Genomic DNA, 26,804 nt, shown 5'->3' with positions numbered 1-26,804 from the left:
TTCTTGGCAAAGATATTGGAGTGGTTTGCCATTTCCTTCTCCTGCTCATTTTACAGAGGAGGAAATTGCATCAAACAGAGGTAAGTGACTTGCCCGGGGTCACACAGCTAGTAAAAGTCTGAGGCCAGATTTGAAATCAGGAAGATGAGTCTTCCTGACTCCAGGCCCACTGTTCTATCCACTGCACCACCTAGCTACTCCACTGTGCTGACTGGGTATATCCTAAATTCAGATTGATTTCAACCAAGCCCTTACTGCATCAAGGCAATCCTTTTCTTCCTTTATAATTTATAATTGATTCCATATAAACAAGCCATATCATAAACCATTCCAAATCTTTTCTTTCCTCTTTTCTTTCACATTCCTTCTTTCACTCTCGCAATTGAGGATTCTGCCTTTCACTTTATGGTGAAAACAGACATTTTGCTATGACCTTCCTTTCCCTTCAGCTCAAAACTTCTCAATATCATTCCTGACTCTTTCCTTCTTCCTCCAGGCCATGATTATGAGGTAGCCCTTTTTCTTGCCAAGACCCTTTACCTTTTTCCTTGATCCCATCAATTTTCTCCAGCAGATTGCCTCCTCTCCCGCTAAACTTCAATCTCTCCCAATCCACTGGTTCCCCAATGCCTTCAAACATGCCTAAGTCTTTCCCATCCCAACTCATCATGTTCAAAGGCGAATTCATTATCTTTCCCCACAAACCCAGCCCTCTTCCAAACTTCCCTATATTTCTTGAAGGCACCATAATTCTTCCAGTCTCTCTGGCTCACAATCTCAGTATATCCTCACTCTCCCTCACCCTACATATCTAGCTGCTTCTCATATCTTGCTGTTTCTACCTCCACACCTCTCACATCTGCCTCACAAAATCCTTCTCTTCCTTCAATACAGACCTCAAGTGTGTAGCTCAAAAGAAACGTGAGGCACACAAATTTAGAGACATCTCTGCTCCAAATGTCTGTATCGACTGTTTGTGCCTGACCTGTGGTAGAGCCTTCTGAGCTCATATTGGTCTGATCAGGCACAGTCAGACACATTGTACCTCGACCCTGACATAGTGATTTCAGTGTTCCTCTCCAAGAAAGAAGGACAACCATCTACCAACCAACTCAAGCACCCTCTTCTACATGACAACGTTTCCTCTCTAACAACCTTATATTTATTTGTCTCTTTTCTCTTTATGTTTACTATGTATATATTGATAATCTATATGTTACTTCCTCCAATGTAACTTAAGTTCCCTGACAGAAGGAATTGTTTAATTTTCTTTGCATGGTGCTTGGCACCTAGGTATTTAATAAATACTTTTTGATTGATATTTGAACATCAATGCCCCCTATAACATCCCCCCTGCAATGATCTTTGAGATTGTTTGATGGCTGTCAGAATGATGGGAAACTTATTTCCTCCAGAGGCAAGCCAATCACATTCACATACTCTAAGTTCCAGCCAAACTGGCCTCCTTGTATATTCCCTGTTCACAACATTTCAGCATTCACTTCCATTCCTTTGGACTGCACCTCATTCTTGCAATCAGCTTCTCCACACCTCTGTCTTTTGGAAGTTTGTTGCTCCCTTCAGAGCTCAGCCCAATCACACCCTTCAAGAAAGATGTCTCTCCTAATTCTTCTCCTAGGGTACCCCTACACACCCAAAATCACATTTATTTTCTGCTTTAGAAGTATTTCAATAACTATTTCAATACAATTAGTTTCCTTTGTAATTCTACATATTTTAACATTAAACATATTAAAAAACATTATTTTTGAGAAGAGGACCATGGGTCACGACAGACTGCCAAAGGAGTCTATGACACGATGTTAAGAACTGCTCTCATGGAACCCTTTAGGATCAGTTAAAAAGTCCTTTGGTTGACTTTAAAAGCCCTTTACGACCTGGACCAAAATTACCTTTTCAATATAGTTTTGTCTTACTTGGTCGCCTCCAGATTCTACAGTAGGGCCTCTTGGCCATTCCTCACATGTAACACTTCGTCTTTCACTCCTACCCCTTTTAATAGTCTGTCTCCCATGCCTGACATGCACTCTCTACGTAAATCTGCTTCTTAGAATTTCTCGTTTCCTTCAAATCTCAGAACAAATGCTAACTTTTACCTGAAGCCTCTTCTGCTCCCTCCTTCCCAAATTATCTTATAAATATTTTAAACTTATTACTACCCCTTCCCCTATCATAGCATATAATCTATTTGAGGACAGGAACTGTTCCTCAGCACCTGGCATGGTGCTTACCATGTTAACAGCTGTTTAATAAAAGTTTGCTTGATATTTTTCTTCAGTTAAAGAAAAAAGCCTGCCTTATTATGTATTCTATGTTTGTTTTTAAATCACTTGGAAAAAAACAGACAAGACAAAGCATTCTTCTTAATGTTTAGTATGACTGCAATGACTTTTCTCTAGGAACCTCAGAGTAAAGCACTGGCCCTGGAGTCAAGAGAACCTGAGTTCAAATCCATCTTCATATACTTGACACTTACTGGCTGTGTGACCTTGGGCAAGTCACTTAACCCTGATTGTCTCACCAAAAAAAAATTAATCTCAAAGTTAGATTGGAATTCACTCCTCTCTCCCCCTCCCCCTGAAAATGGCTATCCATTCTCTGTTTAATGACCCCCCAGTGAAGGGATACCCACTGCTTCCAGAGGGAGCCTAATCTAACTTTTAAAAAGCCTCAATTGTTAGGAAACTTTTCCTAACAGGTCTAAATTGGTCACTCTGCAACTTTAACTCACTGTTTCTAGTTCTGTCTTCTGAGGCCAAGCAAAACAAGTAGAATCCCTCTTCATGCAAAATCTTTTAATTGCAATCTGGATAGATATATTTAAAAAAAACCTAATAAAATCTAAAAATACAAGCTGTCTGATATTTCTGTGTTAGTTACTAGATTTTGAGAGACATCCCACATCTCACACTAGCACTTTCAGGTGGCATTGCCTATGTGCGAGAAAAAGCATTGGTTTTTTTCCCCTTTGGTTTAGACCTGTGATTTCATCAGGGTAAGGACACACTGGTGTGAAAAATCACCTCCACAGATAACAGATTAGCAACTTTCCGATTTACAATGTTGAAGAGTTACCTGGGTGTACTGAGAAGGGTCACATGGCTGCTAATGGATCAGAGGCAGAATCTGAGGGCTTTCTGACACTATATGACTCTCTCTTTACTATATGACATTGCCTCTCCATGGTCTTAAAAGACAAGTATAATGACTACCATTTTACATACAGTTTAGCATCTGAGTGTTGAGCAATTATTTCCCATCAAAAATTTAAGCATTTCTATTATAAATAGCAAATGATTTATATTCAAAGCCCACAGTTAAATTTGAGAATAGAATTTTATTTTCCATGTAATCTTTCTTTGCAATGTCAGAGAATATTTTTAGGTTTTAGAAATTGATGTTGGAACATGAAATAACTTCTAGCTGGCTATGCACTTTTATGGTATTTACAGAAGTAAATGATCTTTGAATAATTGTGGAGGAAAAAATCTAGAGGCTACTGTGCATTGAAGCGGATAAAGCATAGGGCCTGGAGTCAGGAAGACCTGAATTCAAATTCAGCTTCAGACACTTACTGTGTAACCCTGGGCAAGTCAGGTAAGCTGTCTGCCTCAGTTTTGTAAACTGCAAAATGGGGATAATAACTGCACCTGCCTCCCAGAGTTGTTGTGAGGATCAAATGAGATAACATTGGTGAAAAGCTTAGTTAACACAGTGTCTGGCACACAGTAAATACTTAGTAAATGCTTATTTTCTTCCTTTCTCCTCCCCTCGACCCTTAACAAAGGGAAGAAGTCCTCTAATTATAGGCTGGTGAGCTTGACTCTGATTTCTACTAATATTCTAGAAAAGAAATGGTTTGTGAACATTTAGAAAGAGAAGTGGTGATCACTCACAGTCAGCCTGGTCTACATGTTAGGGCAGAGGCAGAGCTGTTAGTAGGCAATGGTGTCCTTCCAGAGAGGCAAAGAATTTTATTAAGAAAATTGGCGTGGCAGTGGTGGCAGTGCAGAAGATGGTACAGCCAAAGGCACAGTGGTCCTGGGAGAAGGGTGGCCCATCTTCAGCCCCTATGGATTACGAAGGGAAGGCCCCAAAAGTAGAGTGCCAAGGCGGCTTTGTTGTTGGTGGCCTGGAGGTGACTATGCAACAAGGCAGCTTAGGGTTCTGGAGGACTGCAAGTCAAAGGTCAAGGAGGTAGGCCCCTACAGGGAGGCTGCACACCCTCCTGGGTGGGGGCCGGGAGGGAGGGAGCCAGGCGGCACACTTCTTCTGGAGAAGAGGCCACACCCCACTACTCCTTTAATATTTAGCACCTGGTAGAAAAGCCCTATCCAGTCTACACTATCTGCAGATCTGCTCATGGGGATTAGATATAAGGAAAAGTTTCCTCAAAATTAGAGCTGTCCTAACAGCTGCACAGTTTCTCCCCCTTCCCCCCCAGAGAATTTATTTCTCTTCACAAGAGATCTTCCAACAAAGGATGGATGACCACTTGTTAGGGACATTGTCAGAGAGATCACTGTTTGGGTATAGACGGAGCTGGCTGACCCCTGAGATCTGTTCTAACTCTGAAAATCGATGACCATGAGCCTCCCAGCTGCCCTCTCTTTTCCATTCCCCACTGAACCCTCACCCTACAAGGTAACCATTGTCATAGCCTCCCAATAGATCTTCCCATTTCTCCTCTCTTGTTCTTTCAACACATACTTGGCATCCCTGCTGGAATAATCTTCCTTTTTAGAGATCTGGGTTATGTCATCCTCAATAATGCCAATATCTAATTACAATTGACACATAGCTCTTTAAAGTTTACAGAACCCTTTACATGAATTTTCTCATGTAGGCCTCATAGTAGCCCTGCGAGATAGACACTACAGGTGTTGTGATTCTCATTTTTATAGGAAACTCAGGCTCAGAGAAACTGAATGACTTGCCCACCCAGCTAATAAGCATCAGAAATGGTAACCGAACACAGATTTGTCCGATTCCAAGTTTAGTGCTCCATGTGTCTCTCTGCTAAAGTATGACTCTTTTCAAAAGTCTTCTGTATTGCTATGTAAAATTCAAATTCTTTTTCCTAGCGTTCAATGCCCTGCACAGCCTAGCACCAGCCTCCCTCTTCACCTTTACATTATTCCCATCTATACAGTCTCTCCTACTGCCCATTGGTTTACTCTCTGTCCTCTAAATGCACACCTCTCTCCACATCTGTCCTCAAATCATTCCTGCCTTTGCTGGTTGTCTGTTGAATTTCTACCCATCTTTTAAAGCCCAACTCAAATCTTATTCTATGGCAGTTTCTCAGATTCCCAGTCGATAACAACCTTGTAACCCTGGGCCTTCTACTTTGTTTAACACCTCCCTAATGTACTTAGGTGCCACTTTTCTGTGTATGTGTGATATTCCCTGACTAGACTGTAAACTCCCTGAATCAGGGACCACATCTGAATTGATCATTATATCTTTCCTAGCAACGACAGCATGGAGCTTACTCAAAGCAGATACTTAATAAATATTTGTTGAACTGAATTTGTTGAAAATACCTTTTAGGCTGCAAAATTCGATGACTATCTTTCCTAGCCATTGTCATTCATAACGGCTATTGCAGCTTGTTGCTGGGTACAATAATTGGTTGGCTGACATTAACTGGTTCAGAAATAAGAGTAATACTAGAGAAATAGTGATTAATTTTCTCAAACCAAACCCAAACCCAACCCCCAAAACAAAACAAACCCCAAACAAGAAACTGATTTGCAAAATACCCTTGAGCTGTCATAAGCTATATATCCTACTCTACTTCGGTTAAGGGATTTTGCTATGAGGAAGACCTAGTTCTTTTGTATTTTCATAGTTATCAGTTCCCTTTGAAATTTGAATTAGCTTTGATCCAGTAATCCTAGATAGCTGAATGGCTTTAAGCACTATGATAAAGAGCCAGCTCTAATTAATACTCCCATAGGCAGAACATTTCATTTTCAGCAACTTCATTTTCCCCCCTACTGATCAGTTACATTCTTTCAAGTAAAAAATCTTGTTAAATGGTCTCTTTGAGCCCTGTTGGGGATATACAAATGGGGGTAGGGTGGGGAAAAACAGCAGAAAATTTTCAAGCATAAATGTTAAAGCCTGCTTGTTAAAAATAAGTGGGTACCTCCCCTCGCTCCTTTATTGAGTATGGAATATTCCATATATTTTCAGATTTTTTCAATGTATTAATCAGTTTTGTTAATTTTTTTCTAAAAAATTCTTTGGCTTTCTGGAAGTGCAAAGAGGGAAAGGATACAACAGGAAACTTGGGTGATACAAAAACAAAAGATATCAATAAAACTTAACCATTATTCACATCTCTTTAACTGCTCTTATCAAGTCTTTGGAGGCTTGTCTTTGAAGGGGATTGCAACTATTGATAGCCATGAAACTGTAATAAGGAAGAATTATATTTTTTACTGTAATGGCTGCTCACAACACTATAAAATGATTGTCTTTTCTCCATTCCCCTTTACTGCTATTTTAGTAGTAAAATGTCTGTGTAAAAAGGAAGCAAATCATTGGCAAAACATATTAAAGATTTAGCATAGCTTTAATAAATGGGGAATTGCTATTCGTAATCAGATTATTTAGCCCATACTTCTATTGCTAAATATAAGCATTTTGTTTGTTTGCATTGCAATCTGGCTTCCCAACTTTTCATTTAACCCAAACTACCTCTTCAAAGCTACTAATTATCTCTCAATTGCCAAATCTAATAATCTTTTCTCAATTCTCATCCTTAATGACCTCTCTGCAGCCTTTAATACTGTTTGTCACCTCTTCCTGAAGACTCTCTCTTCTTGAGTTTTTAGTGACATTGCTTCCTTCTCATTCTCCATTTTTCTCTCCAACTTCTCTTCCATCGCCTTTACTGATTCTTTTATCCAGGTCATGCCCATTCACTTCTGGTGTCCCCCAAGACTCTATCCTGGGCTCTCTCTTTTCTCTCTACACTCTCTCCCTTGGTGATCATATCAGGTTCCATGGGTTCAGTCACTGTCTTGATGCAGATGATTCCCAGATCTCCACATCTGGCTTACAGCCTCTCTCTGGTGTTTTGAGTGTTTCCCACCATTACAATGATGTCCTTAAGAGCAAGGACTCATTTTTGCCTGTGCTTGATAAAATCTTGTTGACTTGATTTATCTCCTCTCCCAACTTTTGTCTAGTGCACCACCGTGCGCTCAAAACTAGAATTCATCCCTAACTCTTCACTCTTACTCACTCAACATATCCAAGTCACCGCCAAATCTTGTTATTTCTACCTTCAAATATTTCTCATCTATATTCCCCTTTCTCCACATATACAGATACAATCATACTGAGTTGAAAGAAAGCCTTATTGTCTCTTGCCTTGATTATTCTGATAACTTTATCACCACTCTCTCAGATTCACCTCTTTGCCCAATCTTATCCATCCTCTGCTCAGTTGCCAAGGTGATTTTCCTAAAGTAAGTCTAAACACGTCACCCTCACTGTTGTTCAGTGAACTGTATTGGCTCCATATTACCTCTAGGATCAAATATGAAGTTTTCTGGCATTTAAAAGGTCTCATACCCTGACTCCTTCCTATCTGTGCAGACACTTTCCTTCCATCTGTGAATTCTAGCATCCAGCAACACTGGCTGACTTTGCATTTCCTTGAATGTGATGCTCCATCTACTATGACTGTACCTTTCTTTGTACCTGCTCTCTGTTCCTGGAATGCTCTTCCTCCTAACATCCCCCTCAGTTTCTCTGGCTTTCTTCATGATTAAAGTCAAATCTGACCTTCTTCAGGAGTTCTTTCCTGTGACTTCCAGCCTCCTGGTGCCTTACCCTCTCAGATTGCTTTCTCTCTTCTCTGTATGTATCCTCTACGCATTTAGTTATTCATATGTTGTCTCCCCCATCAGAATGTAAGCTCCCTGAGGGCAGAGATTTTTTTTTGGCCTTTATTTGTATCCCCAGCATTCAGCACAGTGCCTAGCATATAGTAAGCACTTAATAAATAATTGTTGCTAAATGAATTTTCCTTAATTTCTTATAGTCTTTTTTTTGCATCCTGTTAATTTTATGTATTTCTTTTTAAAGTTTTATCTGTCCCCATGATGAACCCTTCTCAGTCTTTACTGTTATCAGTGATTGATAATATATATGAACTATATTGTCCAAGTCTCACATTTAAGTGCCTTGTAAATGGTAGATACTTAAAAATATGCTTGTTGAATTGAATAATTGCAGTTCCCCTCAGGGTATAGGAGAGTTACTTAAGTTAAAGAAAAAAAATTGTCTTTCTCAGTTCCATGACTGTGTCTGCAAAAGCCCCATATATGTAAAAGGGATGCCATATTAGCCCATTCCATAAGCACAGATTAGTTTATCTTTCTCTTTGCAGACTGCAGGACAGTAAATGGAATACAGGAAAGAGAACACAATGGAGAAATGGAAAAGGCCCAAAGCTTGGGAGACCAAAATCAAGAGAAGGCAAGGATAATGTTAATAATAATTATATGTGTGTGTGTGTATAACCAAAATATAGGTCATGTTTATATCACACTTTATAGTTTACCAAGCACTTTCCTCAACAAATTCCTGCTCTGTAGGCAGCACAAGCATCATTATTAGCTCCATTTTCTAGGTGAGGACGCTGAAACTAAGAGAATGCCAATGCCTTGCCCCAAGTTACATGGCCAGGACTCAAATTCAGGTCTTCTAACTCTAGACCCAGTGTTCTTTTTGCTACGTTGAATGAAGGACCTTGGGAAGTTAGGTGACAGCATGAAAATATTGGGTACGTGGGAGGAATCTTCATGAAGAAATGAGGAGATTTACAAAACACCTTTCATAAAACATCTCATGCGATCTTCACACAACCCTGTGGGGTATATGCTCTTATTATTATTCCTGTTTTGTAGATGAGGAAACCGAGGCTCAGAGAGGCTATGATTTTCCCAGGGTCATGCAGTAAGTATTTGAGCAGAATTTAATTTGCATTGCTGTATCTTTTCAGTGTCTTTCTTCAGCGTGTCTCTTTGATGTTAATATCTCTAAGTTGATTTTTGTGGAAAGAGAGTTTAAGGAACCAACAGGAACTCATATGCCATTCTCCAAAAGAATTTAAGTGGTTTCTTTCCAAGGATTGAGGCCCAGGAATACCAAGGATCTCCCCACAAAACACCATTTTTTAGGGAGAAATATTTAAAGCTGTCATTAATATGACCTCATGGTCTCAAGCAGTAGTGCCATACAATTTTTTCTACCCTAACATAGATTTCAAGAAATAAAATGTAGTTGGAAAAAACTTCCTAAAAATACGGTAGAATTTCACTTTTTATTTTGAACCTATAAAAAAGCAACTCACACATGCAGATAACTTCCAAGTCAATATAGAGGTGTCCCTGACATCTCTCTGGAGTCCTGCTTTTCCACCTGCCTGTGGGACATCTTCACTTGGATACCCCATTGGCATCTAGAACTTAGATTGTCTAAAACTGAACTCCTCATTTTCCCCACAAAACCTGCCTCACTTTCTGACTTTACTATTTCTATAAATGGCACCACCATTCACACGAGATCAAAACCAAAGGGATCTTTTGACTTTTGACTTCTCTCTCCTCTCTCTCTCTCTCTCTCTCTCTCTCTCTCTCTCCCTCTCTCTCCATCTCTCCTCTCCCTACCCCTACCCTCCAATTAAAGCACAGGCTTGACCAGGGCACTTCTCCTCAAGACCTTTCAGTGCCTGACTACTGACTATGAGATAAAATCTAAACTCTATGGCCTCACACTTAAGACACTTCACAATCTGGGTCTAATCTTCCTTTTCAGCCTCATTTCACACTATTTCCATTCACGTGCTCTCCCTTCTAGTTAAACTAAACCACTAATTCTTTCTGATTTCATCTCATGTTCCTCTCTTCCACCCCAACCTCATGCATTCCCACAGGCTGCCCTCCATACCTGGAATACACTTATTTCACACCTTTGCCTGTTGAACTTATTCAGGGACCAGTTTAGTTGCCACAAATGCCATGGATCTCTGTTGTCCCAGCTGGAAGTGATCTCTCCTCACTCCTATTTATACTGGCATTCTGTCTAGACCACTCTTTAGTGCTTATCACATATTTATATATATAGCATATTTCTTGTGAACATCTCTTTTCTTCCCTATTAGAGAATTGTGGAATTTAAAGCTGGAAGAGCAGACCTTAAGGATCATCTAAATCTTATTCAGAAGATGAGGAAACCAAGGTCCAAAAGAGAGAAATAACTTGCTCAAAGACACATAGATGAGCTGAGATTTGTACCCAGATCTTCTGCCTCAAAAACCAGGGCTCCTCTCACTGCATCATACTCCCCATTTACCCTGAAATTTAATGAATATTTATGAGCATTTTGGGAAAAGAAAAGCTTATTATAGACCAGCAACCTGGGGATGTAGAGGGGAATTGATAATCATCTTTATAGAGAAGCTGGCACCTGAATTGGGCCGATAGAGGAGATCAGGGAAGAATTCAGGAAAGAAGAGTTTGTGAGTTGAGTTTTAAAGACTAAGTAGAGAGCAAATTATGGGCAATGAAAAAAGTATGGGAAAGGTATACAGATAACAAAACACAGTGTGTATTCTAGGGACAGAGTAGTCTGGTTTGGTTCCAGTGTAAAGCACAAGAAGGGTAGTAACATTAGATAAGGTTGGAAAGGTAGGGTGACTCCAGATTGGGTCAGAGTTTGAATTAGTTTTTAAACTACCTATTAGCAGAGAATGTGTTGTTTTTCATCTTTTTTATCCACAATGCCTACTTATGGTATCCTGCATATTGTATATGCTTAATAAGTTTGGGTTCAGTTGAATGTCCTTGACTGCCCTGTAGACTACTAGAGAATTTTGTTTTCTATTAGCTCAGAGTCCTTTTCCAAGGAGGAAGGTTGTAATCATGTTCCATTTGTGCCTTTACTCTTTGGGGGTGTCAAAGACAAATCAAAAAGTCCTATCATTGAACTCTTCACACTCTTTTTCTTCTATCTACATAGATTTATAAAATCAAGAAAGATGTTTTTTAAACTCAAAGTTCTTGGTTAACATCAGAGTCAAACTACATTAGGTATTTAAGCCTTTTCCAGTCTATTGAATTACACTGTATTCTGTCCATCATTATCTTTCTAGTACATCACAGGGGCCTACCTTTGTTAGTTTTCTTTCTTATTCACTTTATTAAAAGACCACTTATTCACTTTTGGGATTAGGCCACAAAATAATTTTATCCAATTTATTGCCCTTGGGAGGTAACAACCTTAAGAAATTTCACTTTTGGGGCAGCCAGGTGGCACAGTGAGTAAGAGCACCGGCCCCAGAGTCGGGAGAACTGGGATCGAATCCGGACTTAGATACTTAGCACCCACCCAGAAATAACTGGCTGTATAACCTTGAGCAAGTTACTTAACCCCATTTGCTTTAAAAAAAAGAAATTTCACTTTTAAGTTGCCTATACCCTCAAATTTTATTCTTCAGTACCCCTGTTTTCATAGGGTAACCTGTAGCATATAACCTATTCTCACTTTAAATTATGTCCTAAATCAAAGACATCTTCATCCTCAAATTAACCATCCCTACCAATCTTTCCATTTCTGTCTCCTTGGAGGAGCTGTGGGAAAATGTACACACTAATGAATTGCTGCAGCTGTGAATTGGTCCAATCTGAAAAGCAATTTGGAGCTATGCTCCAAAGTCTATTAGACTGTGTATACTCTTTGACCTAGCAATACCACTAGTAGGTCTATACCCTAGTGATCAAAGAAAGAGAAAAAGGACACACAATTCATGCCTAAGTTTTGTCTTCTCAATGCTGTTTTATATTTTCTTCACATTTCCTATGTAGCCTAGCATAGTATGGAGTAAGGTGGAGGCAGCCAACCCATGCCATTTTAAAATTAAAATACTTTAATGCTGTTAGATGGTATTCATTCCAAGAGCTTACTGAGGAAGATGCTATCTTAATATCTTAAATGGCAGGAACCACATTGAAGCCTGGTAACACCAGAGGTTTCCTTAACAAGATGAATTAATTCCTGTGAGGTCTCTTACGGATCTGGATGCCAGAAATTAGGCGTTTACCCTGGAACTGCTTACAAAACAGTAACAGTAGCTGAATATGATCTGAGGGATAGTGAATATAGACCAGACTAAAATAGAAGGAACCAATATGCATTTGGACATGGATCAGAAGAATAGATTTACTTGGAACTGATTCTATTCAATCATATGAGTTTATATGATTTCCTTTTGAGGAAGTGAGCTTATTAAGTAGAATCTCTAAGCCACCAGTTTGACAACAAATGGAACGGACAACCTCCTATGCTCTACCTCTTCTGCCACTATAAATAGGTATTTGGAATTTGGAATAGCAGTTCTAAATCACAGTCCAGACTGGTGCTCTGACTCTAAATGACATCCTAGGTATAATTAGGTCCCAGCTCTTTGGTACAAGAAAAGCCTCTATAAAAAATTAAGTATCCAATTCAGGGTATAGGACCAACTAGTAACAAGGACTGTTGGGATTCGGAAGACAATGCCTATTCTTTTTAGAACCAAGCTCAATTCCATTCCTGAAACTTGCCCCCATGCTTAACCTACATGTAGGTCTTAGGGTCTAATTTTTACTGTTCTCCAAAGTGATAGCTAGTTTTCTATAATATTTTTCCATGAAGATATATGTACTTAATTTTTTAAAAGGATAATACTTTAATTCAAAGGAGAAACTCTAGAGATTAGCATTTTTTGAACAAAAAGGATGAGAAGATAGTATCAGGGCTTCCTGGTTAGGGAAATATTTGGGGGAGGCAGGGTCTTGTGGCTCTTCTCAAGCCAATGCTTATTCCACAAACACATAGGACCTTCCTTTTCTATAAGAATTGATTCCCTCATATAGAAAAAAAATTATTTTTCTATATCTCTAAAATATATGCCTGACCCAATTTACTAATGCTATTTTCTTATCATTATAAGCTATTTGAGGGAAAAAAAGTGTGTGTGTATGTGTGTGTGTGTGTGTGTGTATTTAAAAGGAGAATTAGTAATGAAAAACAAACCAAAAAATCCCCTTGGGAACAATAAGAACCGCACTCATTCCTTCTTCAAAAGAGAAACTACACTTTTTTTTTAAGCAGAAAGAAATTAAGAGGAGTGTAACTAGGAAGAGATTAAAATTTAGGACCTCACAGTGATATCCAGAGGCCTGGTGTAGATTCCCTCAGAAGCTGAAAGGCAATTCTATTTTCTTTCACTACAATGATAAGGAGGAATTGAGGGGAAAAGAATGAGGAAGATTGCAAAGCATCCCTGAGGGACGAGCCTGGAAGATTCTAAAAAATCTGGGAAGCCACCCTAGGTCAGGAAGCTCCAAGCTTCAGAGTTCCAGCTTCTTCTGGGATGGCCTAAAGCACCCATAGGTGGTGATCTGGCATGGAGCTTTGGAGGAATGTTTTATTTTATTTAAAAATCATTTTTCTATCCCTCCAAATAACAAACATCATTGCTTTAAGAACCTTTTCAGAGTTTTCCAGCAACTTATTTACTAGAGTATATTGATGTCAGCAGTTCCATGGTGTAATATCATTTAAATTAACATGGCAATGTAAGCAAAGGGAGAAATGTTGCAATACAATACATCTTGTGATGCTGGAGGATATCTTGAACGATCTTAATGCCATTTCCTATTGTACAGATACCTTTACATTCATCATCATTGCCTAAAATAGACATATTTTACAGGTTAGCAAAACTAAATCAGAAAAATAAGCAAAGACAAAAGGAATAATGATTCTTACCACTTGGAGATACCAGGACTGGCTCTGTATACCTTTGTTCATCCGTTGAAGGCAGGTTAAAGGAGATCATTAACACCATACCCAGACTAGTTCCAACCCATAGACATGGGGAGACTGTCATGTCATTTTTCCGTGCAAAGGATTCCATGAAGTATAAAGCTGTAATTGCTTCCTTAGAATCTTTGTCAATGCTGGAGATACTAGAACTTCTAGAACGATTATAGGAGTTTTCTCGGCTTTCTATGTAGATTTAGAAAATAAACACATTAAAGGTTAATACATTTCTGGTGCAAGGCATAAAAATATATAACTCTAATTATGAGTGAAAAGTAGACATTTTATAATATAATATTAGGGATTTTCTACTGTAACCCATTTATTTTAGATGCAAAAAAAAACTTAAGGCCCGTGGAGATGAGATGATGATGTCCAGGTCTTACTGGGAGTAGATCCAGTATCAAAACCCAAGTCTCCTAACTTCTGACCCAAATCTCTTCAATCATACTATACAAATGAACTGAAATAATGTCTATATCTTTGAATATTATTAATTTTTGTATTCTCATAACACCTAAGAGTTTATTTGCACATGATGGAGCTTTTTAAAGGTTGAGTGAATCTATTTAAATGATAGCAAGATAGACTTGTATGAGTTCACATAAAATAAATAGGATGAGAATTACTTATATGATGACAATAACATTGTAAAGGAAAACAATTTTGAAAGACTTTAAAACTCTTCATTGTCTACAAAGATAAGGAAATAACAAACTATGACTTTAGAAGACAAATGATGAAACATGTCTACCCCCTCTTAGAGGAGAGATGCAGAGACTGCAGGTACCAAAAGAGACACCCATTTCCTCACACATGGCCATTACAACATGACTTTGTTTTGCTTGACTATATTTTTGTTACAAGGGATGGATTTTATTTGGAGTGGTGGTGGTGGTGATGGTAATGACAATGACAAAAAATGTAAGAGATTAAAAAAGAGTGTTAATGATTCATAGAGGAGACTAGATTGCTTCAACTTTGAGGGGGACAGAAAATCAGGGTGATGATGATACCACCATATTAAATTTAATGTGTATTAAAAGGAATTAACAATATATAATACATTTGTGGCTTCATGTATAATCTCCATTTTACATCTTTCTTTGTGATTTTCTATTTCATTATAAATAAAATAACGGTAGGATCTTTCTGAAGAGAAGCAGGCATAGCATCTACTTCATTCAATTTTAAGCCCTTTGGCACTCTACCAGAGGTATCAAACTTGCAGCCTTCAAAACTCCTGATGTGGCTAGAGCCAGATTACAATGTCATTGAGGAATAATTAACAACAAAAAAAAATACAATCCAATCCAGATAGTGACTTAGAAAGACAAAAATTAACACTATGTGACCCACAAGGATCTGCTTCTATTTGAGTTTGACACCACTGCTCAACACAACCAGATATATAGGTAAAAAGAGAGATATCCTAGCGTTAGGATCCCAATCAATAACAATGGAATAAAGCAATGTGAAATTGAGATCAGCACCTTCCTTTTAACTTAGAGAACAGCGTGGGGCCATCAAGGGGTTAAGTGACCTCCCCAAGATCACACAGCTAGTCTGTGTCACAGGCAAAGCTTCAACCCAGGTTTTCCTAACTCTGAGGCCAGCTCTCTGCTATGATTTGCTGCCTCTCATTTATGAAACTGATGTCACAGGATTGTTGTAAGAAAAGCTTTTTGTAATATGTAAAGTTCTTTGAAAATGTGAGCTATAATTCTTGCCATCATTATTTTTATTACCATAGCAGAAGGAAGCCTGGGCAACTTAGTAACTGATATACTAATTTTTAAGTAACCGAGGCAGAATAATAATTTTTAAGTTTTATACCTGGGGCAAGAAGGAAGATTTAAGGGAGCTCACTTGAGGTACGGCCATTTGTCAGAATCAGCTATGCCTTCTGATGGTATTATTGGCTCCCTCGAAATTTCAGCACTTTGGACCAAAGCCCTAGTCATTTTGCCCTGGTTGTGGCTCTGGATTAAGTCTAAGTATAGGCTAGAAAAACATTCCTATTGTCACTGAATTCGTATCTATAACCTACCTTCTGTTGTGACTGGTAGAGAAACCTCCATGCAAGCAGCTGATTGTGCCTTTCGGAATGGTGGTCTTCCAGGACCCCAGCGATTTACTTTTGAAACATCAGCACTAGAAAGACGTTTTCCAGAACTGCAACTCTGAGAAGTAGGACTGGTGCAGTGTCCATTTACATGATCTGTAACAAGAATGGTAAGTTGGATGCCCCAAGTATCAGGGAAGCATGTCATAACTATCATTATTGCACATTAACATGAGTAGAAAGACTATTTCTGAGGAGGCTAGGACTATGAGGGTGTCCCATAAAAAATTAAATGAAGATAAATACCATGTCAATATGCTTTCTATATAGAATATCTCTTCACTTAACTATCCAAAAAATTAGTAAATCCTTGTCTTTTCAAGATTTGGTCAAAATTCAGTATGTCATAAGCAAACTTACAAACCATTAATATTACACTATAGAATGTGTGTGCTTAACTTTAATTTTAGCCTAGACTCTGTATATTCTGCCACTATACTATGATACAATATTCATAATTAAATACAAATACATAAATATTCCTTAGAAACAGAAAATTGAAATATATTTGTTCCTGTGGTAGCAGAGTTACCAATGTTAATAATAAAATACCTAACTAGAACTAAGTGTTAGTACTCAGTTCTGTTTTGATGCAACTTTAAATGTGGAAAGATTCATGATAACTATATTCTCTCATTTTCTCAGGTATAATAAATCCTTATCTAGCTTTTCTTTTTTTTATAAAGCAATTGGGGTTAAGTAACTTGCCCAAGGTTACATGGACAGTTTTCTTTGTGTGGGTGTTAAGTTTATGAGGCTGGAACCAATCCTGGGTCCTCCTGACCCTGGGGCAGTGCTCTTATACTCACTGCACCACCTAGCCGCCCCTCTTATCTAGCTTTTAAAATCAGTTGACTATAGGTTTCGGACTTCACAGAATACATACCATCCATTATGGACTTTGAAAAACATTTTAAATTGAAATCCATTGGTTTCTTAAAGTGAGCCTGAAGTTCAATGGCCATGCTCTATATAAGTATACCCCATTCATTTAAAGGTATACCAGCATGAAATGCCTAGTATGATGGAAAGAATGAGAAATCTGTAGTTAAAGAACTTGGCTTTGAATTTCAGTTCTGCCACTCAACCTTGGTCAAGTGGCTCAGTCTCATTTGGCTTCTGTTTCTCCATCTTAAAATTAGGGAATGGTTAGAATATATCATTTCCATGGGCACTTTTCCAGTTCTAAATCTATATTCTTAAGTAAAAAAAATTATGAGAATCTTTTAAAAAATTGAAGAGAAAAGAAACTAATATAAGGATTCTAAAAAATCCATCATTAAAAAAAATCCATATGGGGCGGCTAGGTGGCACAGTGAATAGAGCACTGACCCTGGAGTCAGGAGGACCTGAGTTCAAATCCAGACCCAGACCCTTAACACAAAAACTAGCCATGTGACCTTGGGCAAGTCAACCCCAATTTCCCTACCTTCTCCCTTCCCAAAAAATCCATAGTTTTCTATAAATTAGGTGGTTTATGACAGTATATTTGGAATAAGATGAGATTTATGTGATTTTATCTGGGAACACATATTATTGTCTAAAGTGAGGTATACCTACAGTTACCAAAATAAACTGAATATCTCAGTTCAATTGAAGTTGATTTTTAACATGGCCACTTCTGTCAAGGTTTTACTAAATGAGAATAAGAATAATATTCTTACTTAATACTTGGCAAACTCCAGAGTCTTACCATAATACACAATAAAGAATAATACACAGAAAATGAAGTATTAATATCTCTATGCCACAGGCGATAATTCTTATCATTAAATAAATGCTGAAAAGTTTTAAAATAACAATAAACAAAAATATAAAAATATCAAGACAAAATAAACTTCAACTTACTGTGGGATGACAAAAACCAAACTGATGCCAACATTTCAACTTCTGTTTAAAACAGCACCAGTAAATTGATTTAAAAAAAATCAAAACAAACAAACCCAAACAAACCAAAGCATTTTGACCACTGAGCAATGGCTTTTGGACAGCCTCTGTTCTACCCTACATGCCACTTAATTGGCCCTGGTTGATGGATAGATTTTTTTTTCCTTGATGCTTGGCATCCTTTTAGCTTGTTTTGATTGTGGTGTCTTTGATCATCCAATAATATGCAGGCCATTTTCTTTTTCCTGTATTTATTTGCTTCTAATTTTGAAAAAAACAAGCTTTTATTTCTTGTCTTTTTTTGAGCTAAAGCTTCAGAGGCTGGTATACAGGCTTTTCTTTGAAGTCAGCTTAATTTGCGTTCTTGTTTTGGTTTGTGTCTTTAATAGAAAAAAGTTTTACTTGTTCTTGGATGTGTTTGTTTTGACTTTGAAGGAATCAAGGCTTCCATCCTCTAGGTCTGCTGGTTACTCTTTGAAACTTCAAATTTCAAAGAGAAGTTTCCCACTGGTTTTACTCAGTCTACTCAGCTACTCATTTGACAAGCTTGTTTCCTCAAGCTAATATCTCTCTGTGTCTGTGTCTGTCTGTCTGTCTCTCAGCCTTAATATACTAGGTGAATGTTTAGGATCCTTTGGAACCAACTTCACCACCTATTTAAGAAAGGTTGTGTCTCAAAAATATAACCTTTGATTTGGTCTTACAACCTTAAGGTTTTAAACTTCCTTCCAGCATTAGATCTTAAGTTCCTATAATAATTTAACTTGAGGAAGATAGTAATTAGAATCTTAAAATATCACTATTTCTTCATTTATGAAACAGATTTTAATCTCAATAAAATTAAGCACAAGACAAAATTTATTTATATTAAATCATATTTTCCCATTGAGTTGCATCATAAAATTTAAAAAAGAAATCTGAAGAAAATGCTAATATATAAAGTTGAAAATGTTCAATTTGAGCCTATGCTATAATGGACCTTTTAGGACTCCCATGGTGCTGTTGATGTTGCTGTAGTCCCTATGGTAAAATAACATTTGAAATAAAAATAGTTTGTCATTTAAAATTTTTCTCTAATGTAGCCAGGGAGGTTATTAACTGTCACTCCAGATGCTATTTTTAGCTGGTCCTGTTATTGCAATGAGCTATATAGAACAGGACTGATTTTAGTACCAGGAGTAAGATGTTACAGGAGTTATCTGAGCATTTTGTAACAACTTAGTTACCTGTTTCATGAATTAATTAATACTCACACATTTCACATTCTTCATCATAAAAGATGTATGTAACATTTATCACACAGGACTTACAGTGAAGGCCTTGGAACAATAATAAATTTATTAAATGTCTACTGTAAGTAGAGCACAGTGCTAAATTCTGGAGAGATGCGGAAGTTTGATAAAACAAGATAGCTGCCCTTAAAGTGCTTATAGTCTAGTATGGTTATAAGATTTAACGACCTATAAAACAAAGTTCCATGGGAGCATAAGAGGTATTATAGCATAGGTAGCATTTGAATTGTACATTAATAGATGGGCAGGAATCCAACAAAGGAGGGGAGGGAGGAAGGACATTCTAGGCACAGGTCTTGAGCAAAATAAGTGAGATGTGAGAGCACAGTACATGTAAAGGGGATGGGAACTGTTCAGTTTTCTTAGAGTCTAAAGCACATAAGGGAACATAATATGAGATAAAGCTAGAAAGGTAGGATGGGACAAAATTATGGACGGTTTTAGCTGCCATGCAGAGAAGCTTGAAATTTACATGGAACAAAGAGGAAACTCTTGATTTTTGAGCAGAGAAGGAACATGATCAGATCTATACACCAAACCTCAAATATTTTGGCATTGGAATGAAGAATTGATTAAAGGTAGGAAGTCAGTCCATATGAATGGCAATGTAATCCTTCCTCAGCCTGTATAACCTCAAGCAAGTCACTTCATTTGCTTAGTTCTCAGTTTCCTCATATATGATATGAGTGGTTGGAGGAGATATCCTCTGAAGGTCTATCCAACTATATATAGATCTATGATGTTATGATAGCTGAAACTAAGGTAGTAGCAATGGAAATGGAAGGGAGGGGGAAGGAAGGAAAAATTCAAGGGATATTGAAAAATGGAGTTCATAGAATGTGCTAGCTGGTTGAATATGAGAAGTAAGGGAGAAGAGTCAAAGATAATCCAAAAGTTCTCAACATGGGAGATTATGGCTGTCCTTCATTCTCAAAGAGGACCAAAATGACATCATTATGTTAGAGTCAAGGTACAGTGTGTGTGACTGGCTGATCAGACTAATATGAGCTCAGAAGGATCTACCAGATTGGATACAAAAGTCTATATGAACAGTTGTAGTGGAGATATCTCTAAATTTGCACATTCCGTGTTTTCTTTGTGCTACTGCTATTTTGCTTCACTCATAGAACCCAGTGCCTTCTTTGATACAGGCATGCCTTCCTGTGTCAGAGTCTACCATGTTTCATAATCAATTCCAAAGCTCTTCAGAGAAGCCTTGAAAGTGTCCTTGCATTGTTTCTTCTAACCTCCAAGTGAGCACTTGTGTTGTGTAAGTTCTCTATAGAATATTTTTTTAGGCAAACATATGTTTGACATTTGAACAACATGGCCAGCCCATCAGAGCTATGCTTTCTGCCATACAGTTTGAATGCTTGGCACTTTAGCTCAAGAAAGGACCCCACTGTCTTGTGCCTCATCTTGCCAAGTGATCTTCAGAATCTTCCTAAGGCAATTCAAATGAAAGGGATTCTGTTTCCTGGCTTGGTGCTGGTATGACATCCAGGTTTCCCAGGTGTACAACGATGAGGTCAGCAAACTGGTTGTACAAAACTTCATTTTGGTATTCTAATAACTATTCTCTCCCACATTTTCCTTTGGAGCCTCCCAAACAATGTGCTAGCTCTGGTATTATGCATCAACCTCATCCTTGCAAAGTATACTACCAAGGTAAGTGAACTTATCCACAGCATTCAATGGTATCATAAGTAGAAACAGTAAAGTCAGAAGGTAGGATCAAGTTTAGGAGGAAGAGAAGCAACTTAGTACTTGGTGAGTTTTAGATAACATTCATGCAATGACTGTTGAATTGCAAGAATTCAATGAATTCTTGAATTGAAGACAACTGGAAATGCAGTTTTGAAGCTCATGCCAGAGGTGAGGACTGGAAATATACATATATATATATATATATATATATATATATATATATATATATATACACGTATGTATGTATTTCTGAGTTATCTGCTTAGAGATAATAGTCGAAGTCATGGGATTTAATGAGATCGCCAACAGAGAGCATAGAGAATAAATAGCAAGGCAGCCAATTACAAACCATAAAAGGAAGTAATTGTTAAAAATTATTTGAAAATATCACTAATTATTATTTTATACTGTGTTTGATTTTTCAAAGAAAATACAGCCCACAATTTAACCTTATGAAAAGATTCATATGTTAAATTAAACTTTAAGTTATGAGAATTATTTAACCTTGACAAGAAAATTACATAGTAAAACTTTGATTAGCTGGCAAATAATTCACCAGAATCTTCAAATAATCAGCATTTGGGGGGATGGGTGAATGCACAGAGGATTTAAATCTATATGTATGTGCATACATATGTATGTATATATACACATATACACACATATAGTCTCCCTCTATACAGGTCTCTATATATTATGGATATAATGGTTCATCATTTACAGAATGATTCATATAATGATTTAATCCATAATGACTGTAGTGAGCACAAATTGCTATTTTATGATCATTCCCTGGGTAGACACAAATTAAAAATTATATGTGTTATGAAGACCCAGTTTCAGATATATTTTGGCCCCTTGGAACTTCCTGTGGATATCATGGCTCAGCAGCAGGGGCATATTCACCATGTAGGATTTTTTTCCCCCATTTAAATTTTCAAATTATTTTCACTATACACATGCACGCGCGCGCACACACACACACACACACACACACACACACACACACACACACACACACACACACACACACACCCTTGGAGACACAAGAAAGAAAAATTCCTGTGGGTAATCAGGGTGGCAAGTAAAGCATTTTTCAGTCTTTTCTACAAATATTTGTAAAATTCCTATAACATTTTCACTTTGCAAGGTGGATCCTTGTCCTGGGGAGATCTCTTGACCAAGTATGTTATCTATGTAGCAGAAAACTACATTGCTGTATATATTTATAGGCTATGTATGTATATATAATATATACATGTTTCTCTATGGATATTATGTACATAATTATATATGTCTACTTAACAGTAATTATGATACAAATGTCTACATAGCAGTCATTATGTATGTAATTATATATCTATATAATAGACATCATGTACACACACATCTCCTTAGGAAACCCAAACAATTGGCAAAATCTTTCCAATGTTCCCTGTGAATAATACAGATAAGTTAGACTCATAAAGATGGGCTATTTGGAATCAATCTACAAGTTCTAGTTATAGCTTTTACCCCTCCTTAAATAATCCTGGAAATGCCACCCTTACAAATATGCTCTACAACTAATTTTAGACTGCAAGCAGCTTGGCGCTGCCCATTATCCCAGTGCTGAACCACTCAGCTTCACCACAGCTAAAGACTGCAGTGCTAACACAATGGTTCCCTGAAAGCAATACATCATGACATCACCCTCCTTGATGTTTTAAAAAGGCATTTACTATTTTTTTAAAAAGTATGATCAGTAAAGCATACAAAGCAAAACAGAGAAAAATGGGTAAGTTTACAAATATCTATCTATCTATCTATCTATGCTTCATTAGGTAGATTTTGGTGCTGATTTTCTCATTATAGTGCTTCCATGAACTGTATTAAAGAGGGGCAGACAGCTAGATGGATTAGTCTGCTTAGCCAGAAAGACATTAAAACTGATACGAATAGAAAGGAAGCAACTGACAAGGAATATGGTTTTTTAAACAATATTTTATTTTTTCCCAATTGCATGTAAAAACATTTTTTAACATTTGTTTTTATAAACTTTGAGTACCAAATTTTCTCTGTCCCTCTTCCACCTCCCCCCTCTCTGATATGGTAGCAGTGTGATATGTTACATATGCACAATCATTCAAACCATATTTCAATACTAGTCATGTAAAAAAAAACCACAAACAAAAGAAACTACAAAAAAATGAAAAATAGCATGATTTAATCTGCATTTCAGACTCCACTAGTTCTTTATCTGGAGGTGGATAGCATTCTTCACCATGAGTCTTTTTGAATTGCCTTGGATCATTATATTGCTGATAATAGCTAAGTCATTCACAGCTGATCATCATATAACATTGCTGTTACTGTGTAAATGTTCTCCTGGTTCTGTTCACTTCACTTTCTATCAGTTCATATAAGTCCAGGTTTTTCTGAAAGCATCCTGTTCACTACTTCTTAGAGAACAATATTATTTCATTGCAATCATATATCACAAAGTGTTCAGTTATTCCCCAATTGATGGGCATCTCCTCAATTTCACATTCTTTGCCACCACTAAAAGAGCTGCTATAAATATTTTTGCACACATAGGCCCTTTTTCCTTAAAAAAATCTCTTTGGGATATAGACTTAGTAGTGGTATTTCTGAGTCAAAGGGTATGTACAATTTTATAGCCCTTTGGGCACAGTTCCAAATTGCTTTCCAGAATGGTTGGATCCATTCAACAGTGCATTACTGTCCCTTTTTTCCCACATACTCCCTAAAATTTCTCATTTTCCTTTTCTATCACATTAGCTAACCTGATAGATGTGATGTGGTACCTCAGAGTTGTTTTAATTTGCATTTTTTGGATCAGCAGTGACTTAGAGCATTTTTTTCATATGACTATAGATAGCTTTGATTTCTTCATCTGAGAGCTGCCTGTTTATATACTGTGACCATTTATCAATTGGGGAATGGCATATATATTGTTATAAACTTGACTCAGTTCTCTATCTATCTGAGAAATGAGGCCTTACTCAGAGACAATCTCTCTTCCCAGCTTTCTGCTTTCCTTCTAATCTTGGCTGCCTTGATTTTGTCTGAGCAAAATCTTTTAAATTTAATGTAATCAGAATTATTCATTTTACTTCCTGTAATTCTGTCTCTTGTTTGGTCATAAATTCTTCCCTCATCCTTAGATCTGACAGGTAAAATATTCCATGCTCCTTTAATTTGCCCAGGGTATTGCCATTTATGGCCAAATCATGTAAATTATTTTGGCATATGATATGAGATATTGATCTCTACCTTGTTTTTACCAAGCTGTTTTCCAATTTTCCCAGCAGTTTTTTCTCCAAATAATGAGTTCTTATCACAAAGGCTTGGATCTTCGGATTTATCAAACACTAGATTAGTATGGTCATATACTACAGTATATTATGTACCTAATCTATTCCACTGATTCGCCACTCAATTTCTAATCCAATACCAGATTATTTTGATGATCACTGCTTTGCAACAGAGTTTGAGATCTGATACAGCTAGGCTACCTTCCTTCACATTTTTTTAATTTATACATTTTTAAATTAATTCCCTTCATATTCTTGCCCTTTTGTTCTTCCAGATGAATTTTGCTATTTATTATTTTTTCAAGCCCTACAAAATAAAATTTTGGTGGTTTAATTAACATGGCACTGAATAAGTAAGTCAATTTAGGTAGAACTGTCATTTTTATTATATTGGCTCAGCTTATCGATGGGCAATTAATATGTTTTCCATTTGCCTAGATCTGACTTTATTTGTATAGAAAATGTTTTGTAATTGTATTTGTATAGTCCCTGAGTTTGTCTTCACAGATAGACTCCCAAGTATTTTGTACTGCCTACCATTATTTTAAATAGAATTTCTCTTTCTATATCTTATTGCTGGACTTTGTCAGTAATATATAGATATGCTAACAATTTATGTGGGTTTATTTTACATGCTTCAACTTTGCTAAGTTGTTAATTACTTCAACTAGTTTTTAATTAAAAAAATTTTTTTTTGCTATTTTGGAGGGGAAGGGCAGGGCAGTTGGGGTTAAGTGACTTGCCCAAGGTCAGACAGCTAGTAATCGTTAAGTGTCTGAGGCTGAATTTGACCTCAGGTCCTCCTGACTCCAGGGCTGGTGCTCTATTCACTGCACCACCTAGCGGCCCCTGAACTATTTCTTCCAGAAGAATACCCAATGGCAGCTCCTCAAGTATGACCAAAATTTATCACCCTAATGTAGACCTGTTGGGAAGAATATATTTAGATATTTTGAAAAGTAAATGGTCTTCAGTATTTCAGATCCATACAATGCTGTTCTCAATTCAAGTTTTGTTAAGTGCTCCCAATCCAGATCATTCCTTAGCAAACTATGTAGCCCAGCAGTGGACCAATGAAGGCTGAGCCACAGAAACAGCCAGAGAGTGGATGAGGCTATATGACAAGAAAAATATTTAAATTCAATCTCAACATCACGTGTACATCACTTCTCCTGTTCAGCAAAGACCTCTTACTTTTTTGTTTGCATTTAATGGATACAGTCTTAGAAACATTAGAGAATAAAAACCTAGACCATCTTCAATCCTTTGGTGATTAAATGCACATCTGTCTTGTTCAGATTCACTACTGTAATGCATGAGCAGAAGCTAGAAGTATCATCTGGATTGTTCTGAAATTGTTTAAAAGCAGTGCCCCAGCTCTGCTTTTATCCATTTTCCCCATCATGGTTTAAGTATCAGCATTGTGAATGGAAGTAGCTGTTCCTTAGCTGCAGAGGTGTGTCTTTTTTTTCTTCCAGTTTTGCCGTGCTCCTTTCCCCTTTCTATGGTGATGCTAATTGCATTGGTTAAAGCAGCTAAACAGTTATGCTTTAGAATATTCCCTCTAGCCAAGTCTAACTCCTTAGACATAGTAGATAGACAAGCTTGGTTGTTTGAACAAAAATGGGAACATTAAACATCACAGCCCTCACTAATATTGCGATTCTGCTGTCAAGTGTAGAAATCTCCCTTCAAGAAAAGCTTGTGATCATTTTGTATAGCTTGTCTGGAAACTCTGGTAAATCTTCTGCTTTAGTAAAATATTTTTTATTCTTAAAAAAATTCCCTTCAATTTTCTACTTACTTTCTGATCTTGACTGATCCAGATGAAAGCAATGCATGTTATTTTCATGTGGCCATTGGTTGTTTTATTTGTATAAAACCTTTTTAATTTAATGTAATCAAAATTATCCATTTTACACCTTACTTTCCTCTCTCTCTTATTTATTCATAAATTGTTTGCCTATCTATAAAAGTTTGATAAGTAATATGTGCCATCTTATAATAGCTCTTTTTAGATGTAGGTCCTGTATCCATTTTAACCTCATCTTGGTAAATGGTGTAAGATATTGGTCTATGCCCAATTTTTGCCATAATGCTTTCCAGTTTTCCCAACAATTTTTACCAGATAATGAATTCTTATCCCAAAATCTTAAGTCTTTACATTTGTCAAATATAGGTTACCATATTAATTTGCTGCTGTAAATTGTATGTCTACTCTGCTTTATTGCTCTACTTTTCTATTTCTTAGCCAAAACCAGATAGTTCTGAAAATTACTGTTTTATAATATAGTTAAACCTTTTTCCTTTACAGTTTTATTTTTCATTATTTCCTTTGATATTCTTGACTTTTTGTGCTTCCAAATAAATTTTTGTTATTATTTGTTTCTAATTCAGTAAAATAATTTTTTGGTAATTCAATTGGGACGGCATTAAAATTATAAATTTGTTTAAGTAAAATTGTCATTTTTATTATATTGACCCTGCATACCCATCAACAATATTTTTCCAATTATATAAGTCTGATTTAATTTGTATAAAAAGCTTTTAAAAATAATTTTGTTA

General features: G+C 36.9%; 1 protein-coding gene across 2 annotated transcripts in view; it reads right to left on the bottom strand.

Moving 5' to 3' along the window:
- Nucleotides 1–26,804, bottom strand: part of STXBP5L (syntaxin binding protein 5L) — a 423,473-nt gene that overhangs the window by 24,293 nt on the left and 372,376 nt on the right. For both annotated transcript variants that reach the window (XM_069070001.1, XM_069070002.1), the window contains exons 22-23: nt 15,962–16,132; nt 13,858–14,097 (exon numbers count right to left, since the gene is read on the bottom strand). In XM_069070001.1, coding sequence (XP_068926102.1) covers nt 13,858–14,097; nt 15,962–16,132 — 411 coding nt within the window. The remainder of the gene's footprint in view (nt 1–13,857; nt 14,098–15,961; nt 16,133–26,804) is intronic.

The sequence above is a fragment of the Petaurus breviceps genome, unplaced genomic scaffold (assembly GCF_028583685.1).
Source record: "Petaurus breviceps papuanus isolate PSGF00001 unplaced genomic scaffold, PetGlider_PUasm1.0 90792, whole genome shotgun sequence".
Classification (NCBI taxonomy): domain Eukaryota; kingdom Metazoa; phylum Chordata; class Mammalia; order Diprotodontia; family Petauridae; genus Petaurus; species Petaurus breviceps.
The sequence above is the reverse complement of the archived record's forward strand: the minus strand, read 5'-3'. Positions and strand labels throughout refer to the sequence as shown.